General features: G+C 40.9%; 1 protein-coding gene and 1 pseudogene across 1 annotated transcript in view; both read right to left on the bottom strand.

The window, feature by feature from the left end:
- Positions 1–1,259: 1,259 nt before the first annotated feature.
- On the bottom strand, positions 1,260–1,890 carry LOC143986472 (actin-related protein 2/3 complex subunit 1A-A pseudogene; annotated as a pseudogene).
- Positions 1,823–18,651, bottom strand: part of LOC143986471 (vomeronasal type-2 receptor 26-like) — a 30,775-nt gene continuing 13,946 nt past the window's right edge. Inside the window, exons 2-5 of the mRNA XM_077484815.1 lie at positions 16,787–17,008; positions 8,188–8,311; positions 4,331–4,384; positions 1,823–3,007 (exon numbers count right to left, since the gene is read on the bottom strand). Coding sequence (XP_077340941.1) covers positions 2,115–3,007; positions 4,331–4,384; positions 8,188–8,311; positions 16,787–17,008 — 1,293 coding nt within the window. The 3' untranslated portion in view covers positions 1,823–2,114. The remainder of the gene's footprint in view (positions 3,008–4,330; positions 4,385–8,187; positions 8,312–16,786; positions 17,009–18,651) is intronic.

Raw genomic sequence — 18,651 nt, 5'->3', positions numbered from 1 at the left:
GGTAGTCCCGTTGTAACAAAATAACGCCATCACGTTCTGAACGATCGGATTTTCCAACAACTTTGTCCGACCGTGTGTATGCAACAGTTTCGAACAAAATCCGTCGGACATAATCCGAGGGACAAAATCAGATGGATTTGGTTGTCGGAATCTCCGACCGTGTGTACAAGAGCTTAGAGACCATGTATGAACAAGGATGAAAAAATAAAAGTAATACTAACATAATACGTTCAAAAAAATTCCAATTCAGATCAACTGCTGTATGTGGGGAAAACTTGCTAGTGAGTACACAAGGAGAATTGCTTCTCCTGGGGGATATGGCCTGAACAGTGACAGTGAGCTTTAGCTGGTGTCCTCAGTGCTTAATGCTTCTTATTGCTGCGCTTACTCAAGCACCGATTTCCTTCTCTGGTGGGATTTGGGGAGAAGTGAGAGGAGTGTGCTTCAGGTGGATCTACCGGGATATCTGTCCATACTATCAGTATGTGTAACCCCTCACTGAGTGTGATTATAGTTGAAGTTGAGCTGTCACAAATAATCTTGAGTGCAGCAGGATATTTCCATTGATATCCTATGTCATGGTTCCTCAAAGCTTTGGTGATGGATATTAGATTCTTACGTCTTTGTAGGGTATGGACAGAGAGTTCAGGAAGCAATTGAATGGCCACAGCATTCTCAGGAAGGTGATCTTTTTCGCAGAAAGTTTTGAGGACGGTTTCTTTCGCTGGAAAGCAGAGCAACCGTAGAAGGACATCTCTTGGTACTTCTTTAGGTAGGGATGAAGGTTTGGGGATCCTGTGGATGCAATCTATTGTGAGATCTGCTGAGAATAGTGATGGTACTACAGCTTGGAAGAGGTCAAAGTGAACAAAGTGAGGAAGTTTAGATGGTTGTACAGACTGTGGAATATCTCTGAGTTTTTTTAGGTTGTTAAGCAGTGGTTCTCCAAGTCTGCTACCTTTGACTTTAACCAATCAATGTTCTCTGAATGAGATGCATGTGCATCTACCATGTTGTTAAAGGATTCCATGCAGAACCCCATTGAATCCTCTAGGTTACTCACTCTCTCTCCTTCCCTTGTATCTTGTATCTCAGCATTGTACTTTTGGAAGCAGGCAAGCATGTCTTCTTGGAGAGATGAGCGTAGTGATAGGAGCATTTCCTTCATGATAATATCTTGGCGGGGCCACTGTGGGGAATTCAGCATTAGGGTCAGGTTTAGGGGTGCTATCCTCTTGGTTAGGATGTTGTTGTTTTCAATGATACTGTTTAATATTTCTTATATATTTTATGTTAGTGACTCTGTGAAGATGTGTCCTTCTCCTTACATATCGTCTTGAATGTATCCTGTAGAGGGATATATAGGCTAGATTTAGGCTGATGAGCACCTTTATAAGCCATTATGAAATCACAAGATCTTGCAGCCAAAAGTACATTATTTGGGTGCCAGTTCAGGCTTGGTTTCTTGATGTGTTTGCTCACACACTAGCCATTTTTTGACTCAAAGTAACACACAGATATAGGTCTTGCTCCGCTCCCCACTGCAAACTTTTTTCCAAAGGTGACCACTTAACAAAGGTTGCAGCTCGATTTATATCCAAGATTTATATCCAAGATAACCAATATAGGTTTCCATACCACATCTTTTTGGCTCCACACATAAGCTTTGCGATCAGTTCCACAGATCACTATATGATCACTTTTAGGAGCCAAGTCTATGCCTGAAATGTGTCCATTGTGCTCCTTCAATTCATGATCCTGCCCCCGCTGGTTCTTTTTTTGCTTGTAGATGTGTACCTTATGGTTATTGGGGCTTATTGCAATCTATGTGTGGTCTTTATTCCAGGTGTGGCAACTGATAGGTTAAGGTAACAACTGTTATAATGACATTCTGAACTTGTTTATCCTTAATGAGCTCTACAGCGGGGATAGAAAGATTTGCAGACTCTGGTCAGTCAACGCAAATCCACTGATACAATGGAGTCTGGAACAGGAAGCGGAATGAGTGCTTATATATAACAGTGTTCATTTTCAATATACTAGTTAAATACCAAAATTAACAATAATAGAGATAATGTTATAACTACTGGTAATCCAGTGTTGCTCCATACATATTAGTGGATAAATATTTTTATATTCAGGTTGGGTCTGAACAGAATTATGTAACATTTTGGGAAAAATATACAGCCAAGAAGTCCAGAGCTTGATGCCATTATAGCAAAAACTTCCACAGCCACCATGTATTTCCCTCTGGTGCTCAGATAGGCCGGGATCATGGCAATCCAGACACTGCAGAACACCAGCATGCTGAAGGTGATGTACTTGGCCTCATTAAAACTGTCCGGTAATGTCCTGGCTAAAAAAGCGATAATGAAACTCACAGCTGCCAGAAGCCCCATATATCCCAGGACAGAGTAGAAGCCGATAACTGAACCCTCATTACACTGAATGATGACCTTCCCCTGATAAGAGTGAGTGTCCCGATCCTGGAAGGGGGGAGAAATAGACAACCAAGAGACACAGATTATGACTTGAACCAGTGAGAAGACACAAATGATAGAATTGGGTAGTTTGGCTCCCATCCATTTCCTCCAGGGACTTCCAGGTTTAGTGGCTTTAAAAGCAATACACACCATGATACTTTTGGCAAGTAGAGAAGAGACGGCAACTGAGAAGATGACACCAAAAGAGGTCACACGCAGCATGCAGGTCACATCTACTGGATGGCCGAGGAACAAGAAGACACAGAGGAAGCTCAACATGATGGAGACCAGGAGAAGATAGCTCAGGTCCCGGTTATTGGCTTTAACAATGGGGGTGTCCTGGTAATGTATAAATATCCCCAATATTATAGCAGTCAGAAGACAACAGAGGATGGAGACAGATGAAAATACTCCAACAATGGAATCATCAGTGTAGGAGAGAAAGTCCATCACTCTTGGAACACACCGATCCTTCTTCTCATTTGGCCATTCTTCGTTGGGACATTGCATGCAGTTTTCGCTGTCTGAAAGAAGGACAATACAAACACAATGAGCACAAGAAGCGTGTTATAGGCAGAAAAATTATAATGGGGAGTTTCAATGTAAATTGTCTGAAAATCCTGATAACGATCCTCTTTTATTTGCTGTTAACCTCCCTGGTGGTATTCCCGAGTCTGGCTCGGGGTGAACATTTTTGTACCATTAGCCGTAACCCTGAGCCAGACTCAGGACTGCATCGCTGGTTCCAGGAAGAGGTTACTTACCTTCTCCCCTGGATCCAGCGATACCCCCCCTGATGTGTGAGCGAGCCATCCTCCGCTCGATCTATCACATCACCAAGCTCCGTTCCCTGTGAGCGTTGCAACGCACGGGGAAGGAGAACGGCGCCAAATTCAAAAAGTAAAACACACACATTACATACAGTATAATGTAATCTTACAGATTACATTGCTGTATGTAATTATTTCACATCCCCTTTGTCCCTAGTGGTCTGTCCAGTGTCCTGCATGCAATTTTATATTCTAAAAACTGTTCTTTCTGCCTAGAAACTAGAGATTGTCCATAGCAACCAAAACTGTCCCTTTACATCAAAAGAGGTTTTAGACCAGCTAGAAAACAGCGATAATAAATTGTAATCACTCGCAGAATTGAGCGATAGCAATTTGTGGGGAGATCCGTCATCAAATACTGAAAAGTAATGACAGTGACAATTCTGCAACTGAGCAAATTTCAGTGTTTTTGATTTGATTACATTATTGAATAATTTTTATTATTGTTATATTATTATTTGGTATACTTATTTATAGTTATTTATTATATTATAATTTATTATTTCATTTTTCAAACTTTATGGATTGGACAGATTTAAGTGAGTTATTCGTAAGAATTACAGGACTACAATATAAAACGCCAAATTTTCATGCTAAATAATTGTACCGCTTTCAGCACCTAAAATCCAAAAATAATCATACTGCCAGGAAGGTTAAATACACCATTAGGAACATATTGTGATATATCTGTTCAATAAGTGCACAAAAAAAACAAAACAAAAAAAAAAACACCTGTTAATCATGTCAGAAATTCAGAGATGTCCTGTGCACACTTCCTATGTTATCTCTGCACTGTCTAATTAGCCCTCCTAGTTCTTGTCTTGAGGCTACAGAGTGATTAGACTCTATGTTGTAGAAAAAAGGATGGGGGGGGGGATGGTTTGAACTGCCATGCATGTCACAAAAGTGGTCATCGTTCCTGCTCAGTTCTGATTCAGCAGAGGTCTTCTCATGGATCTAACGCTGAGTGGAACAGACAAAGTCGTGTAAATACTTTCTCCCTGTTAGTAATCTCACCTCGTAGATCACACATCTGTACAAAATGGACAATGCTGGTAAGGTAGGTGGATGCTTTAAAGGGACAGAAAGAGACCAGACATCAAATGGATGTGATAAATATATAAGATGCTTAAAGGGAATGTACAATGTTTGTTTTTTTGATTTATTCTAGTCTTTATTTATTGGAGATGAAGTACAAGCTTATGACAAACATAAGAAAATCAATCTTCGTTCATGCATAGAATCCATACAAGAGTACAGACCATTGGAGGATACAACGCTCCCTCTGGATTGGTCTGATCATGGGGAGGAGTAAATGGTGGAAAGGTTTCCTTCATCTTCTAGTCCTCCACTATCCATTGGAGTTGCCAGGCATGGGGGGTTCGGAGATATTGGGGTGTTGTATTCAGAATGGGGTTTATGTAATTACAGAGATTTGTAGATAAGGGGTGGGGTGAGATGGGGATAGAAGAGGTCAGAGACAATGAAGTATTGGATGGAGGTGGAGGAAGAGGAGAAGTCTGTATTTATGAGGGTGATGGGAACAAAAGTGGGTAAGACAAGTAGAGAAGGTTGTCTAGATGTGGTGGTTAGGAGGGGTAGGTGGGAAGGTTCAATGAGGCGGGAGAGAGTAATGTATTTTTAGATGTAATAGCTGGGGTCAGCAATACTGTGCATTGTGACATATCAGGTAGGCATATTCATTCAGACTTGTAAGACTATGACAGGCCAACTTTATTTATACCATGCAAAAAATGACTTTTTATTGCCGTCAGAAGTGGTATTGGTAATAGTAGTAAAGTAAAACCTTGGATTGTGAGCATAATTTCTTCCGGAAACATGCTTGTAATCCAAAGCACTTGTATATCAAATTCCCCATAAGAAATAATGGAAACTCAGATGATTCATTCCGCAACCATTTATTCATAGGTTCTTCAGGTTATAGTCCATATAAAAAGTAGACACTGAAATATGTTGTTTCGGAATTTCGTTTTCGTCCGACAAATAAATTTATTTAATTACTCCCAAAATTCGTTTTTATTTATTTTGTTTCATTAAAAAAATGCATTCGTCCAAAAATCCGAAATAATTAAGGTAGAATCTGTCATTGAAGGCTTATGGTGTCGGTCGAATGTTCTAAGAAGATTCAACGGAGCAGCTAAACTGTACGAAGCCGCATTTGTACATTTCCGGTCAAATGTTGTGCCTACAAGCTATAGTAGAATTCTAATGTTGGATGACACTACTAGTAATAATTATATTTATGAATTATTATTATTAGTCAAACAACATTAGAATTCTTCTATAGCCTATAGGCGGAGCATTTCACCATAAATGTCCGCTCGTGGCGACTGCTTTGTCCAATCTTCATGTCGAATCGTTTCTCTCTATGTCGAATAATCTTGGACTAATAGAGTTAGGTTAGGCACATTCGACCTTTTTTACTATTGTCTCTATAATGTCAAATCTTTTCTCTCTATGTAGAATAATCTTGGACTAATAGAGCTAAGGTTAGGCACCACAGGTTCGATAGACACAGATCGCTATTGTCAAAGTCATGTCGAATCTCCTATCTATATCGAACTGTTGCAACGAAAACAAAGAATTTGTTTATGTTGGATCTTTCGCTTTTTGGATTCTGTACATTCGTTATTGTTTGCTAAAACGATAATGAAAATACTCGAAATTCGGATGAAAATGCATTCGGACGAAAACGAATGCACATGTCTAATAAAAAGATTAGAGGTTGTGTAACCATAAAATGTCCATCCACAAATGGCAGCTTCCACAAGGGTATTAGAAACAAAATCCAACAGGGGCTACAGAGTATAAAAGAGAAGAGATGTAACCATATTGCTACACTAATGCCCCGTACACACGATCGAACATTCCGACAACAAAATCCCATGTTTTTTTTCTGACGGATGTTGGGGCAAACTTCTCTTGCATACACACGGTCACACAAAGTTGGTCGGAAATTCCGAACGTCAAGAACACGGTGACGTACAACACGTACGATGAGCCGAGAAAAATTAAGTTCAATAGCCAGTGAGGCTCTTCTGCTTGATTCTGAGCATGCGTGGAATTGTGTGGGTCTGAATTGTGTACACATGCTTGGAATTTCCGACAATGGATTTTGTTGACAGAAAATTTGAGAACCAGCTCTCAAATTTTGTGTGACGGAAATTCCAATGGAAAATATCCGATGGAGCCTACACATGGTAGAACTTTCCAACAACAAGCTCCCATCGAACATTTTCCGTCGGAAAATCCGACCGTGTGTACGGGGCATTAGAGGCTCCTCTCTTCTCTTTTATACTTAGTTGTGACATGACGCTACTTTTATATCAAGACATTACTTGTATATCAAGTCAAAATTTATTTAAACATTTTGCTTGTCTTGCAAAAGGCTCTCAAACCAAGGTTTTACTGTAGTAGCAATAACAAAATACAACTGTACTACAGTAGTGTTTCAGAGATGTAAGCACTACATGTTTGGAGATGCAACACTTCTTCAGGAGCTTATCAATATTTTACACTGAATAAATGAAAAAAAAAAAAAAAAAAAAAAATATATATATATATATATATATATATATATATATATATACACCAGACCTGAAGGGCCTGGTATGGAATTTAGGGGGACCTCCATGCATTTTTTTTTTATTTTAGTTCGGGGTTTAGTAGTTTTAAATTACTTTTTTTCCTTTAGAAATGTAATTTTGCTATCAGACTGTTCTAAACACGGGAAACATGCGCGACTTTACAGGCATACTATAGACACCCCCCAAGTACGAAATGTAAAGGAATATTACATTTTTATTGTTTCACTTTAAGCATTATTAAAATCACTGCTCCCAAAAAAAGTCAGTTTACAAAAAAAATAGGTTGCATTGATACATGTCACCTAGGGCAGGACCCAGGTCCCCAAACACTTTTTATGACAATGCCATGCATATAAGCCTTTAAAATTAGCAATTTTGATTTCTCCCATAGACTTTTAAAGGGTGTTCCACGGCTTTCGAATTTGCCAGGAACACCCCAAATTGTTCGCTATTCGGCAAACGGGCGAACAGCCAATGTTCCAGTCTAACTCATGTTCGACCCGAACATAAAGCCCATCCCTACTGTCACACACAGTCCCTCACATAGCCCCCCCCCCCCCCCCCCCACAGTTAAAATCACTTCCTAGGACACACTTAACCCCTACAGCGCCACCTAGTGGTTAACCACTTTACTGCCAGTGACATTTTTACAGTAATCAATGCAATATTTTAGCATTGATCTCTGTATTAATGCCAATAGTCCCAAAAATGTGTAAAAATTGTCCAATGTGTCTACCATAATGTCGCAGTCACGATAAAAATCGCAGATCACCGCCATTACTAGTAAAAAAAAAAAAATTATCAATAAAAATGGCCTAAAACTATCCCCTATTTTGTAGACACTATAACTTTTGTGCAAACCAATCAATAAACTCTTATTGTGATTTTTTTTTACCATAAATATGTAGTAGAATACGCATCAGCCTAAACTGAAAATAAAAAATAAAAATGTAGATATTTTTGGGGGATATTTATTATAGCAAAAAGTAAAAAATAATGTGTTTTTGTTTTTTTAAAAATTGTCGCTTTTTTTTGTTTATAGAGCAAAAAATAAAAACCACAGAGGTGATCAAATATTCTCTGGTCAGGAAGGGGATAAATGTGTTATAATAAAAATAATTTTTTAATATATTGGTGCCTATAAAATCCACGATTTCTCTCTATGTATCCTATACTGTATATGTGTTTTTCCCTGACATACATTTTAAAAACAGAAGTAACTTCTGCCCAGTCCAATAATAACTTACTAACAAATACAAACTCTACCGGAAATGTTGGATATTTCTCCTTCAGGACACGAGACGCACTCATAGCAACATTTATGAATTGAAGATCCAAACTTCTTTCTGCTGCCAGGTAAACAGGGATCTGAGCATCGAGAAACCGTGATCTAAAATCACAAATTATTATTATTATTATTATGGGAAGTTCCATCATTTTTTCACGAGGCTATACAAACTAAATGTTATGAATAGGAAGAAGGTTCTGGTTTGCATCTACCATGGGTTCAGGGTGAATTCTGTAGGTTTGAGATTCATTCAGGGGGCAATATTTTGAGATTTTCATTCATTTAGGGGTTTAATTATTTTTATTGTATACTGATAAGGCCTCTATTTCACGTTAAACTGTTCTTTTTGGTGCAAGGCCTCTCTTTAAAAATAGAAGGCTTTAAGGGCGTGGCTTGCCGACATCATAGATGGCCGCCTGATTCAGCAGCTCTGCACACTACCCGACACACAGCAACATTACACCACCTCGAACAGGGATAAAAAATACCCAGCCTAATCCCTAAGGCATAGGGCTACCTCAGGGCATGATATCGAAATGGAGGAAGCAGTTCAAATTTCCCCAGAAGCTGACAAACTTCTTCCCCACTGCGGGACCATGATACAGCCAAAATGGCACTGGCAGCCTACCCAGACATGCTGGACAGCCTCTCTCACCTAACGCTGAACACAGCACAGCCCAGCAACCGGGTTTCTATCCCTGTGTAGCAACTGGCAATGAGTACTCTCCCCCTGCTCACCCTCCTCAGTCAGCCCAGTGAAATCAAAACCCAGGAGAGATGAGGGAGCCCCAGTGCAGGCACATATCTTCCCAATAGCCCTACTGCTTCCTAATCCACAGCATCCAACAGCCATGGATGCCTTTCTTGCCTCTGACCATACTATTTCAGAGCAGACCATGAAGAATATGCTAATCTCCGTAAGACAAACACTATACACAGATCTTTCAGCCACAGTGTCTTGCCTAGCTAAGGTAGTGCAGCAACATAATCAGCATCTTCAACATGTGGAGTCTAAGATGTCTGAACTTTTTACTGCGCATATTTATCTGATAGACATGTGCACAGAACATGAAGATGACATGCAATAATTCAAAGTCAAATTGGCGGACCTAGAAGACGGGTCTCGCCGGAACAATATAAAATTATGTAATAAAGTTCTGTAATGTCAGTAAATCAGTATAGCAACCCTAACTGGTACTCTATCTGCAGTTTCTGATGCACATCCTGGTACTAGACTTGACAGACAGACACCTGGAAATTGACAGTGTTTATAGACTGCCAAGCAGGACCATTTTTAAGGCAGGGCCCTATCATTGTAGTGGGGCCCAAAGCAGCTGCCTCATACTTGCCAACTATCCCAGTTTAAATTCCCTTGAAGTTTTGGTCCTGTGCTGTGTCCCGATATCTCAGTGTAAACTTCTGCTGCTGCTCTGTCCTACTGCCATGTACAGATGACTCACCTGCAGACCCTGTGTTTACATGTAAATAACCTGCATTGATATGTAAATAGTCGTGGACCATGGAATTGATATGTAAATAGAGGCAGCATTCATATGTATATCATGCCTCCCTGAGGTCACATCCACCATCACTTCTGCTGAATACTGCCCACTGGAACATGCTTGAAAGTCTTGCCTACAACTGTGATCATTAAGCCTAACATCAGCCTGTTCTGCAAAAGTAAGCAAATTGGAGGTGGATTCTTCAAAATAACATGGTGCATTGAATTTTGGTGCATGTGAATACGCAGGCAGCCAGTAAGGAGATAATGTGCTGTAACCTTTAGCAATCAGTGAGCAGTAATACTGTGCACTAACCTCTTGCAACCAATTGATGAGTAGTAATAATGTTCAGTAACCTCTAACAGCCAATTAGTAAGTGGTAAAGATGCTCAGTAACCTCTAGCAATCAATCAGTGAGCAGTATTGATGTACAGTAATCTCTAGCAACCAATCAACAAGCAGAAATCATGTGCTGTAACCTCTAGAAAATAACAGTGAGCCATAATGTGTGCTGTAACCTCTAGCAGCCAGTCAGTGAGCAGTAATGATACACTGTACCCTCTGGCAACCAATTGCAATCGCTGCCTGATCTGATTCATTAAACTGATTTTGAGTCTAGCTGCTATTTATCGTATGTCTCAAAGCATGTGGAGAGTGAAATTGCGTGGAAGAGGGGGCCCAAGAAAATGTTTATTTGCCCCGGGTCCGATCAATATTGAAGATGGCCCTGCTGCCAAGACAGCCTTATCTCCCGGAAGAAAAGTTGAGAGACGTGCTGGCTCGCAGTCACTTCTACAACGTAAAGGAGAAGGTGATGATTGCAGTTAAAAGCACTCCAATCCTGTGGGGAGCTCTCTAAAGCTACAATGGACAACAACTGACTACCATCACCAAGGCACTTTAAAATCATCACATAACGTACAAATAGGAATTCCCCACCAAGATAAAACACATGTTGTCAGGACACTTTCCAGCAGCCATCCCAGAGGATGCTCCAGCACCAGCTACCTCTGCTTCCTCCTAAATTGGGAATGACTGGTCCCTCCAAGATGCCTGATAAACCCTGTTCGACCTGGAGCCCTTGCCCGGTCATTAAACTGGGTTAAATTGGACTCCCTTTTCTGCTAAAAGTCTTCTCTTTGCTCCACCATGTCCACAATTACCAGACGCCATTGGAGGATTCCTCCGCTCTGAAATTTGTTAGCAGTTATTCTGCTCATTGAACCTGTTTTGTTCACGGTTTCCCCTTTTTATGCACTCTCCCCTTGGTTCTGCACCAGCACCAAATCTCTTTTTTTTTTCTTCCTTGCTTTTACAACTGGCACATCACAGTTCTTATCCACAGTACACAGTTAGTGGTTAACCCTAGAGCACTCACCACTTGCAACCCTGTACCAGCAGTTTGTCACTAAAGGCCTACATTGACTACAGCACCATGCCTTTCAATCTGCAATCTTTGGATGCCAAAGAGCTAAATAGCCCCCAGAAGAGGTCTACTCTCCAAAAAGAAGCAATCAAGCAACACGCTGATATTATCTTTGTAAAGGAAATGCACTTTGCCTTATCCAAAATCCCAATGCTTAGATTCAAAGGATACAACCAAGTTTTCCTTGCATCTGGCTCTAAGAAAAGAATGGTGTCCTAACAGCGATTAGAGACACACTCCAGTTTCAGCACCACCTCACTTATAATGACCCATAAGGCCGCTACCTACTACTAGTATATACCATCACTCAAACCACCTACACACTGATGAATGTGTATGGCCCCAACACCAGGCATCTTCACTTTTACAAATGCCTGAATAAGAAAATTGAAAGCTTAAAGCAGGGAGACATCATAATAGGTGGCAAATTCAATACCATTAAAGATCCAGATATGGATGCCTCTTCAAAACACTCCCACATTCGACCTTTCCTGAACCCTTTTCTCAAAGCCTCTGATCTATTTGATGTATGGAGATGTCAGCATGGGTCAGAACAAAACTACACTTACTTTTCCTCCCCTCATCTATCCTACTCTCACATAGATTTTTTCCTAGTCGATAAATGGACCCTCCAGAACATTATTCCCTCAGACATAGGCCTTATTATATGGTCTGACCATGCCCCTGTTTCCATAATCCTGGGAGACCAGCAACCAAGACCGCTGATGTTCTGGCGTCTTTACACTTCTCTGCTGTCTGATACCATGGTTCAACAAGTTATGGAGTCTGAACACCAATCTTTCTTCAAACTGAATGACTTGCATGACACTGATAGGTTTACACTTTGGTCAACCTACAAAGCATATATGTGGGGGAACTTTATTAAGTTGAGCACGAGAATTAGACGCCAAAGGACCAAGCAGTTTGAAGACATCATTCTCCAAATTACTCACCTAGAAAATCAAAACAAAACTGCCCCCTCTCATACATTGGCCTCTAAATTATTAGAGCTGAGGCAAAAACTCTGCTCCCTTCTCCTGTATAAATATGAATGTAAGCTTGCTCACTCTAAAACAAACTTGTATGCCCTGGGCAACAAGGCAGGAGTGCTTTTAACTATGCATTTGGGTTCTCAAATGCATTCTACAAAAAATGTCCACCATTTTGACTCCTAAATTGACAAACCTCTTCAATACTGCAGGTTCCTCAGGCTCCTTACCAACCAATATGATACGCTCTATAATATCTACTATACTATACTATACCACCTCAACCTCAAATCACAGACAAATCTCCCTCCTGGACACTGACATCAAAATCCTAGCCAAAGTAATTGCCGATAGATTGATGGAGTACATCCCATCTTTAGTACATCCAGATCAAGTCAGGTTTGTCCCAGGCAGACAAGTCCCAGACCCAACGAGATGGGCACTTAACCTCATTCACCATGCTACCCATACTAAAATGCCTTCTTTGCTGCTGTCCCTTGATGCAGAGAAGGTGTTTGATAGGGTACACTGGAAATTTCTACAGTCGGTGCTTACTAAATTTGATATCACAGGGTAGTTTCAAGCTGCAATCCTTTCTCTATACACTAACCCTTCAGAAATAGCACTAACGGGGGGCCCTATCCACTTAATTCGAAATCACAAATGAAACACAACAAAAATGCCCTTTTTCCTCAATCATTTTTGCTCTCCTGATGGAGCCGCTGGCTATGAAGATGAGAGCAGACTCACGCATCTTAGGTATCTCATGTAATGGAACTTATCACAAAGTTAGTCTATTCGCTGAGGATGTGATATTAATGGTCACTAATCCCTCTCAATCCTTGCAGGCAATACAAGAATTCCTTCATAATTTTAGCTCAGTGTCATACTACAAGCTCAATGTCATCAAAATCCATTATACCCCCTGCATGTCCCATCAAGAATGATTGATCTCCTAAAAGCCAACCTACCATATACATGGGCCAGTACTTCCATCTCATATTTGGGAGTACAACTAACCCCCTGTACTAGCCAATTGGTAGACCTAAACTTCCACACCTTTTCCCAAAGCCTACCCCTTCTCTTGAGATTGCTGTGCAGTGTAGGCCTCTCTAGACTAGGCAGAATTGCCACCCTTAAAATGATTGTATTACCCAAACTCCTCTATTTGTTCCGTATGCTGATTGTCCTTACCCCCAAAAAATTCCTAGCTTTAATACAGGTGCTGGTATCACAACATTAGAGGACCTTGTAACAAGCGATTAGTTTAAAATGTTTGGAAGGGAGGCAGCACAGTTCTGGATAGAGGGCAGGAGCTGGCACAGTGATTTTTTATATTAGCAAGCTGGTGATTAGTTGCTTAGGACCACCCTGTGTCCTAGCACCTCTGTTCGAAACCATTTGCCATATCCAATGGCACAAGACAGGGGTGCTCACTTTCCCCAATGATCTTCAATCTGATTATTGAACTGCTAGCGGAGAGGATCCAATCTCCCCCGTTGATAACAGGTTTCCTTTTCAGGGAAAGACCTCATGTTATTAATGTCTTTGCAGAGAACATCATCATAATGCTAACAAATCTTCAAACCTCTCTCCCACAAGCTCAACTCATAACTGAATTTAGCAGGCTTTCAATTTACAAGGTAAATCACTCCAAGTCTCTAAAATTGGATTTAAACATCCCCAAACCTGTCATAGCCAAATTAAAAGAGTCCTTGCTGTACATATGGGACAAATCAAGTATTTAATATCTTGGTATATCAGCCACTCTTTCTTATGCCTTACTTTAAGAAGCTAACTATAAACCTCTAATATCCAAAGTGGAGGCAGTAGAGATGTCCTGGGTGGGCAGGTTAGTGGCCTACAAAAGGTATATCCTCCCAAAAATCTTGTACGTACAGTATTTAGGTCCCTCCATATCCCTCTAAAACAGTCATATATGAAAACTCTTTATCTTTAATCAATCTCAATCTATATTGAGAGGCTTTATCTGGAAGGGAAAGAGGGCTCGCTGCTCCCATGTATCCCTGACAAAACACAGAACAGTGGGTGGTATGGGTTTGATTGATTTACAAGACTATTTCACGGCAGTTCACCTAGACCACTTGAAACATTGGTTCAACCCATCTGCAAAACCTTTATGGTCAGATATAGAGAAAGAGGTCAACAAAACTTCTAACCTCTGCTCCTTACTGTATGCTGATGGTTGGAAAGCATTAGACTACCTACCACTAGGATGTCCATCCAAGCTTGGAGGACAATCATAAATCCCCCTTATCCATCCTCATATTACCCTGTCATAAAAGCATAACTTGCAAAACTAAAACATTTCATCCCGGACATCACGGAAGCTGTCTTTCCACCACCTACTATTAACATACTTCCCAAACTTTGGCAGCACTTCTCAAACCCTGCAAAATCTACTAAAGGAACCTCCTTCATTTATAATATATTACAAGATAAAACACATGGCCCATATCCGAATATCATACGAAAACTGTCATGCGAGGAAGAATTGTACGATTTTAGGATCGTGTGTACACTACTTTCGACAGCCGATCACGATAGTTCATACGATATTATTCAAACGAACATGCACGAAAATGTTCCTCGTACGATTCCAGATTGTCTGATTTTCGTTTAGTCAGTATAGTTGTCCTCCGAAAATCCAATACAAATACATTACATTACAAATACATTACAAAACATGACATCACTTCCGATTTTTTTTCCTGATGTACGAGAATTTTCGTGACTTTATTTACCTATTCAATTTCTACTTGCGACTATTAGATGAAAAAGGTTGTACGATCTGTCGTACGATATTTGGATGGCGTGTAGGGCCCATTAGTTTAGTAAAATAAAGCTAATGCTCTAATGGGAATCGGATCTCCATGCTTCCTTCTCTGATTACCAATAGACCCAGGCTATTCATTACTGGGAATTAGCCTTAAAACCTTAAAAGTCTCCTTCAGTTGATATCTCACCCCATGTAGATTGGCCAGAATGCTTACCACATGCTCTTCACTATGTTGGCGTGAATGTGGTCTTGCAATAACATCCGTAGCAAATCTGTAGCTTTTGGCCAAAATTGTTTCAAACAATATTAGAACTAACAGGCATTTTAACCCTTGCCAATCCTGCACTGGCCCTGCTTAACCTAGGTATCAACAAATTTCCTGCTATATAACGTGGCATAGTAGCTAATATTCTACTATCCACCAAACTAACTATCACCAGGCACTGGAAACTGGAAAAAGACCTGGCCTCAAAGGTCGGAAGCGATAAGTACTACCCACCAACATTTTCTCTTGGAAAAATCTATATCCCTCTAACAAAAATCCTTCCATTCCTTTGACCTTGTATGGAAACTGTGGTCCCTCTGGCATTCCTCATAGGATCCCAGAGCTTCATGCTCCCCTTACACAAGTCCGTAGCTCTGATATATGCCTTGCATTGAAGCAGATACCTTTCTCTGATGTAAGCGCTTGTACACACGGTCGGACATTCCGACAACAAAATCCGTCAGATTTTGTCCGGCGGATTTTGTCCGAAACTGGTGTTACATACACACAGTCGGACAAAGTTGTCGGAAAATCCGATCGTTCGTAACGTGATAACGTTATTTCGTGATGACGGGACTAGGTTCAGGCTAGTAACCAATAGCTTTGGTCTAGGAATTTGACCTGAGCATGCGTGGCACTTTGTCCGATCGGAATTCTCTACAAATGATCGGACGAAGTCCGATTGGATCATGTTGTCGGAAAGTTTTATAGCCCAGCTCTAAAACTTTGTCGGTCGGATATTCAGACGGAAACAGTCCGATGTAGCCCACACATGGTCGGATTATCCGACAACATGGTCCGATCGGACATTTTCCATCGGAATGTCCGACCGTGTGTACAAGGGCTTAGAGTTGTTAGTGCCTTGTATTTTATGTGATTTCTGTAAGAGACTACTGTAACTGATTGTTACTATAACGTATTCATTTGTATGGGGTTAAAATCTCACTCACATAAAAAAATAAATGTAATAAACTCCATAATGAAGGAGGCAGAGCACTCCAGATAAACTCATTGTTCCAGGCAGAATCAGGCCGATGGCTCACCATCACTTCACTTAAGGGTTCTTTTACACTGATCAGTTTTTGGGGTTTAAAAATCAAAAGTAAAATGCATGAATAATGTACCCCTTAAACTCTATGGAACTCTTCACGTTGCAAATGTGCTGCATTTTTTAAAGTTCTACATGCTGCACCTTTGGTGCAGTTTTTCAAAAGCACTTTCTATTGTAAGTCAAGGCATTAAAAGGGCATCCAAAAATGTATCAGTGTGAAACAGCCCTAATCAGAACCACTGCTGGTGGGACATCTCTGTCCTCAACTCTATCAAGGCTGATGAATTTGATGACGTAACGCGTAGAGTGAAGTACTAAGCCTTAGTAGTGGGAATACAGCTAATCTATGTAATCTGTAACTACATTTTCTAGATCCTGGGGTGCTACAGCTTGATATTCATTTTAGAGAGGGGTGTGTGCAAGATGAATGGGCTATTTTGGGTATTTTTTTTTTTTTTAATTAGTCTAAAAATCCCCTATTAATCCTAATGATGAACCTCCTCAGTAAATGATATCAGCAGAAAACAATCAAGTGATTTCTTACTTTGCCTCTTTTCCAGTAGAAAGGATTACTCATATTGACAAATGAATAAGGCACAAAGTCTGTACCATTAATGAAGAATAGTGGGTAAACATACATATGAAAACGGTCAACCCCAATCCAGCTGCATAAAATAAGACTGGTGGGAACTTCTCTTCTCTCATTGAAGTAGATCTTGTCTCCATCTGCCTCAGTGTAATTAACATTTCTCACATATTTGTGCAGCTTTTTAAAAAAAGACAAAAATACACACATTACTACAGTATATACAGTTAAAAGAGTTCTGGAATTAAAGTCTGCTTAGAAAAATACAAAGTGGTTAAATTTATTTTACTAGGCAGCGGTGGCGTCGCTAGGGGGTGGCTTTTAGGGCTATAGCCCTGAATCTGGGGCCCATAGCCTCGAGTCTCTGCAGGGGTCCCCAAGGGGAGGGGAGGCTCTCTGGGGACCCTGATGCAAGGGGAGGCTCTCTGGTGATCCTAATGTAAGGGGGGCTCTCTGGGAACCCCGATGTAAGGGGGGGGCTCTCTGTGGACCCTGATCCAAGGGGGAGGCTCTCTTGGGGCTCTGATGTAAGGAGGAGGCTCTCTGGGGACCCTGATGTAAGGGGGGCTCTCTGGGGACCCTGATGCAAGGGGGAGGCTCTCTTGGGACTCTGATGTAAGGAGGAGGCTCTCTGGGGACCCTGATGTAAGGGGGGGCTCTCTGGGGACCCTGATGTAAGTGGGGGGCTCTCTGGGGATATACAGTTGCAAAAAAAGTATGTGAACCCTTTTGGGATGATATGAATTTCTGCACAAATTTGTCAAAAAATGTGATCTGATCTTCATCTAAGTCACAACAATAGACAATCACAGTCTGCTTAAACTAATAACACACAAAGTATGAAATGTTACCATGTTTTAATGGAACACACCATGTAAACATTCACAGTGCAGGTGGAAAAAGCATGTGAACCCTTGGGTTTAATAACTGGTTGAACCTCCTTTGGCAGCAATAACTTCAACCAAACGTTTCCTGTAGTTGCAGATCAGACAGCACAACGGTCAGGAGTAATTCTTGACCATTCCTCTTTACAGAACTGTTTCAGTTCAGCAATATTCTTGGGATGTCTGGTGTGAATCGCTTTCTTGAGGTCATGCCACAGCATCGCAATCCGGTTGAGGTCAGGACTCTGACTGGGCCACTCCAGAAGGCGTATTTTCTTCTGTTTAAGCCATTCTGTTGTTGATTTACATGTACAACGCGTACGACGAGCCAAGAAAAATTAAGTTCAATAGCCAGTACGGCTCTTCTGCTTGATTCCGAGCATGCATGGACTTTCGTGCGTTGGAATTGTGCACACACGCTCGGAATTTACAACAAGTCTTGTTGTCGGAAAATTCGGGAACCTGCTCTCAAACATTTGTTGGCAGAAAGTCTGACAACAAATGTTCGATGGAGCATACACACGGTCGGGCTTCCCGACAACAAGCTCACATCCAACATTTGTTGTCGGAAAATCCTATCAGTAAAGGCCCATACACACGATCTGACTCTTTGACAACGACAGTCCGACGGACCTGTTTTATCGGACAATCTGACCGCCTGTATGCTCCATTGGACAATCGTTTTCGTTTTTTCAACAGACAAATGTTTGCTGTGCATGCTCTCAAACTTTCCGGCAACAAATGTCAGATGGAGGATAATCCGATCGTGTGTACACAAGTCCATAGAACTAAAGTCCAATGTACAAACACGCATACTAAGAACCAATGCTAAAGATCAGACAACAATAGCAGAAGTTGCCCAAAGGGTGGCGGTAAAGAGCTGAAAAACCACATGATTTGGTGAAAGTTGGCTGAAAATGTTCTGCCGTGTGTATGCAG

This window comes from Lithobates pipiens, unplaced genomic scaffold, assembly GCF_037356315.1.
Source record: "Lithobates pipiens isolate NorthernLeopardFrog02 unplaced genomic scaffold, aLitPip1_a1.2 Scaffold_160, whole genome shotgun sequence".
NCBI classification, from domain to species: domain Eukaryota; kingdom Metazoa; phylum Chordata; class Amphibia; order Anura; family Ranidae; genus Lithobates; species Lithobates pipiens.
The sequence above is the reverse complement of the archived record's forward strand: the minus strand, read 5'-3'. Positions and strand labels throughout refer to the sequence as shown.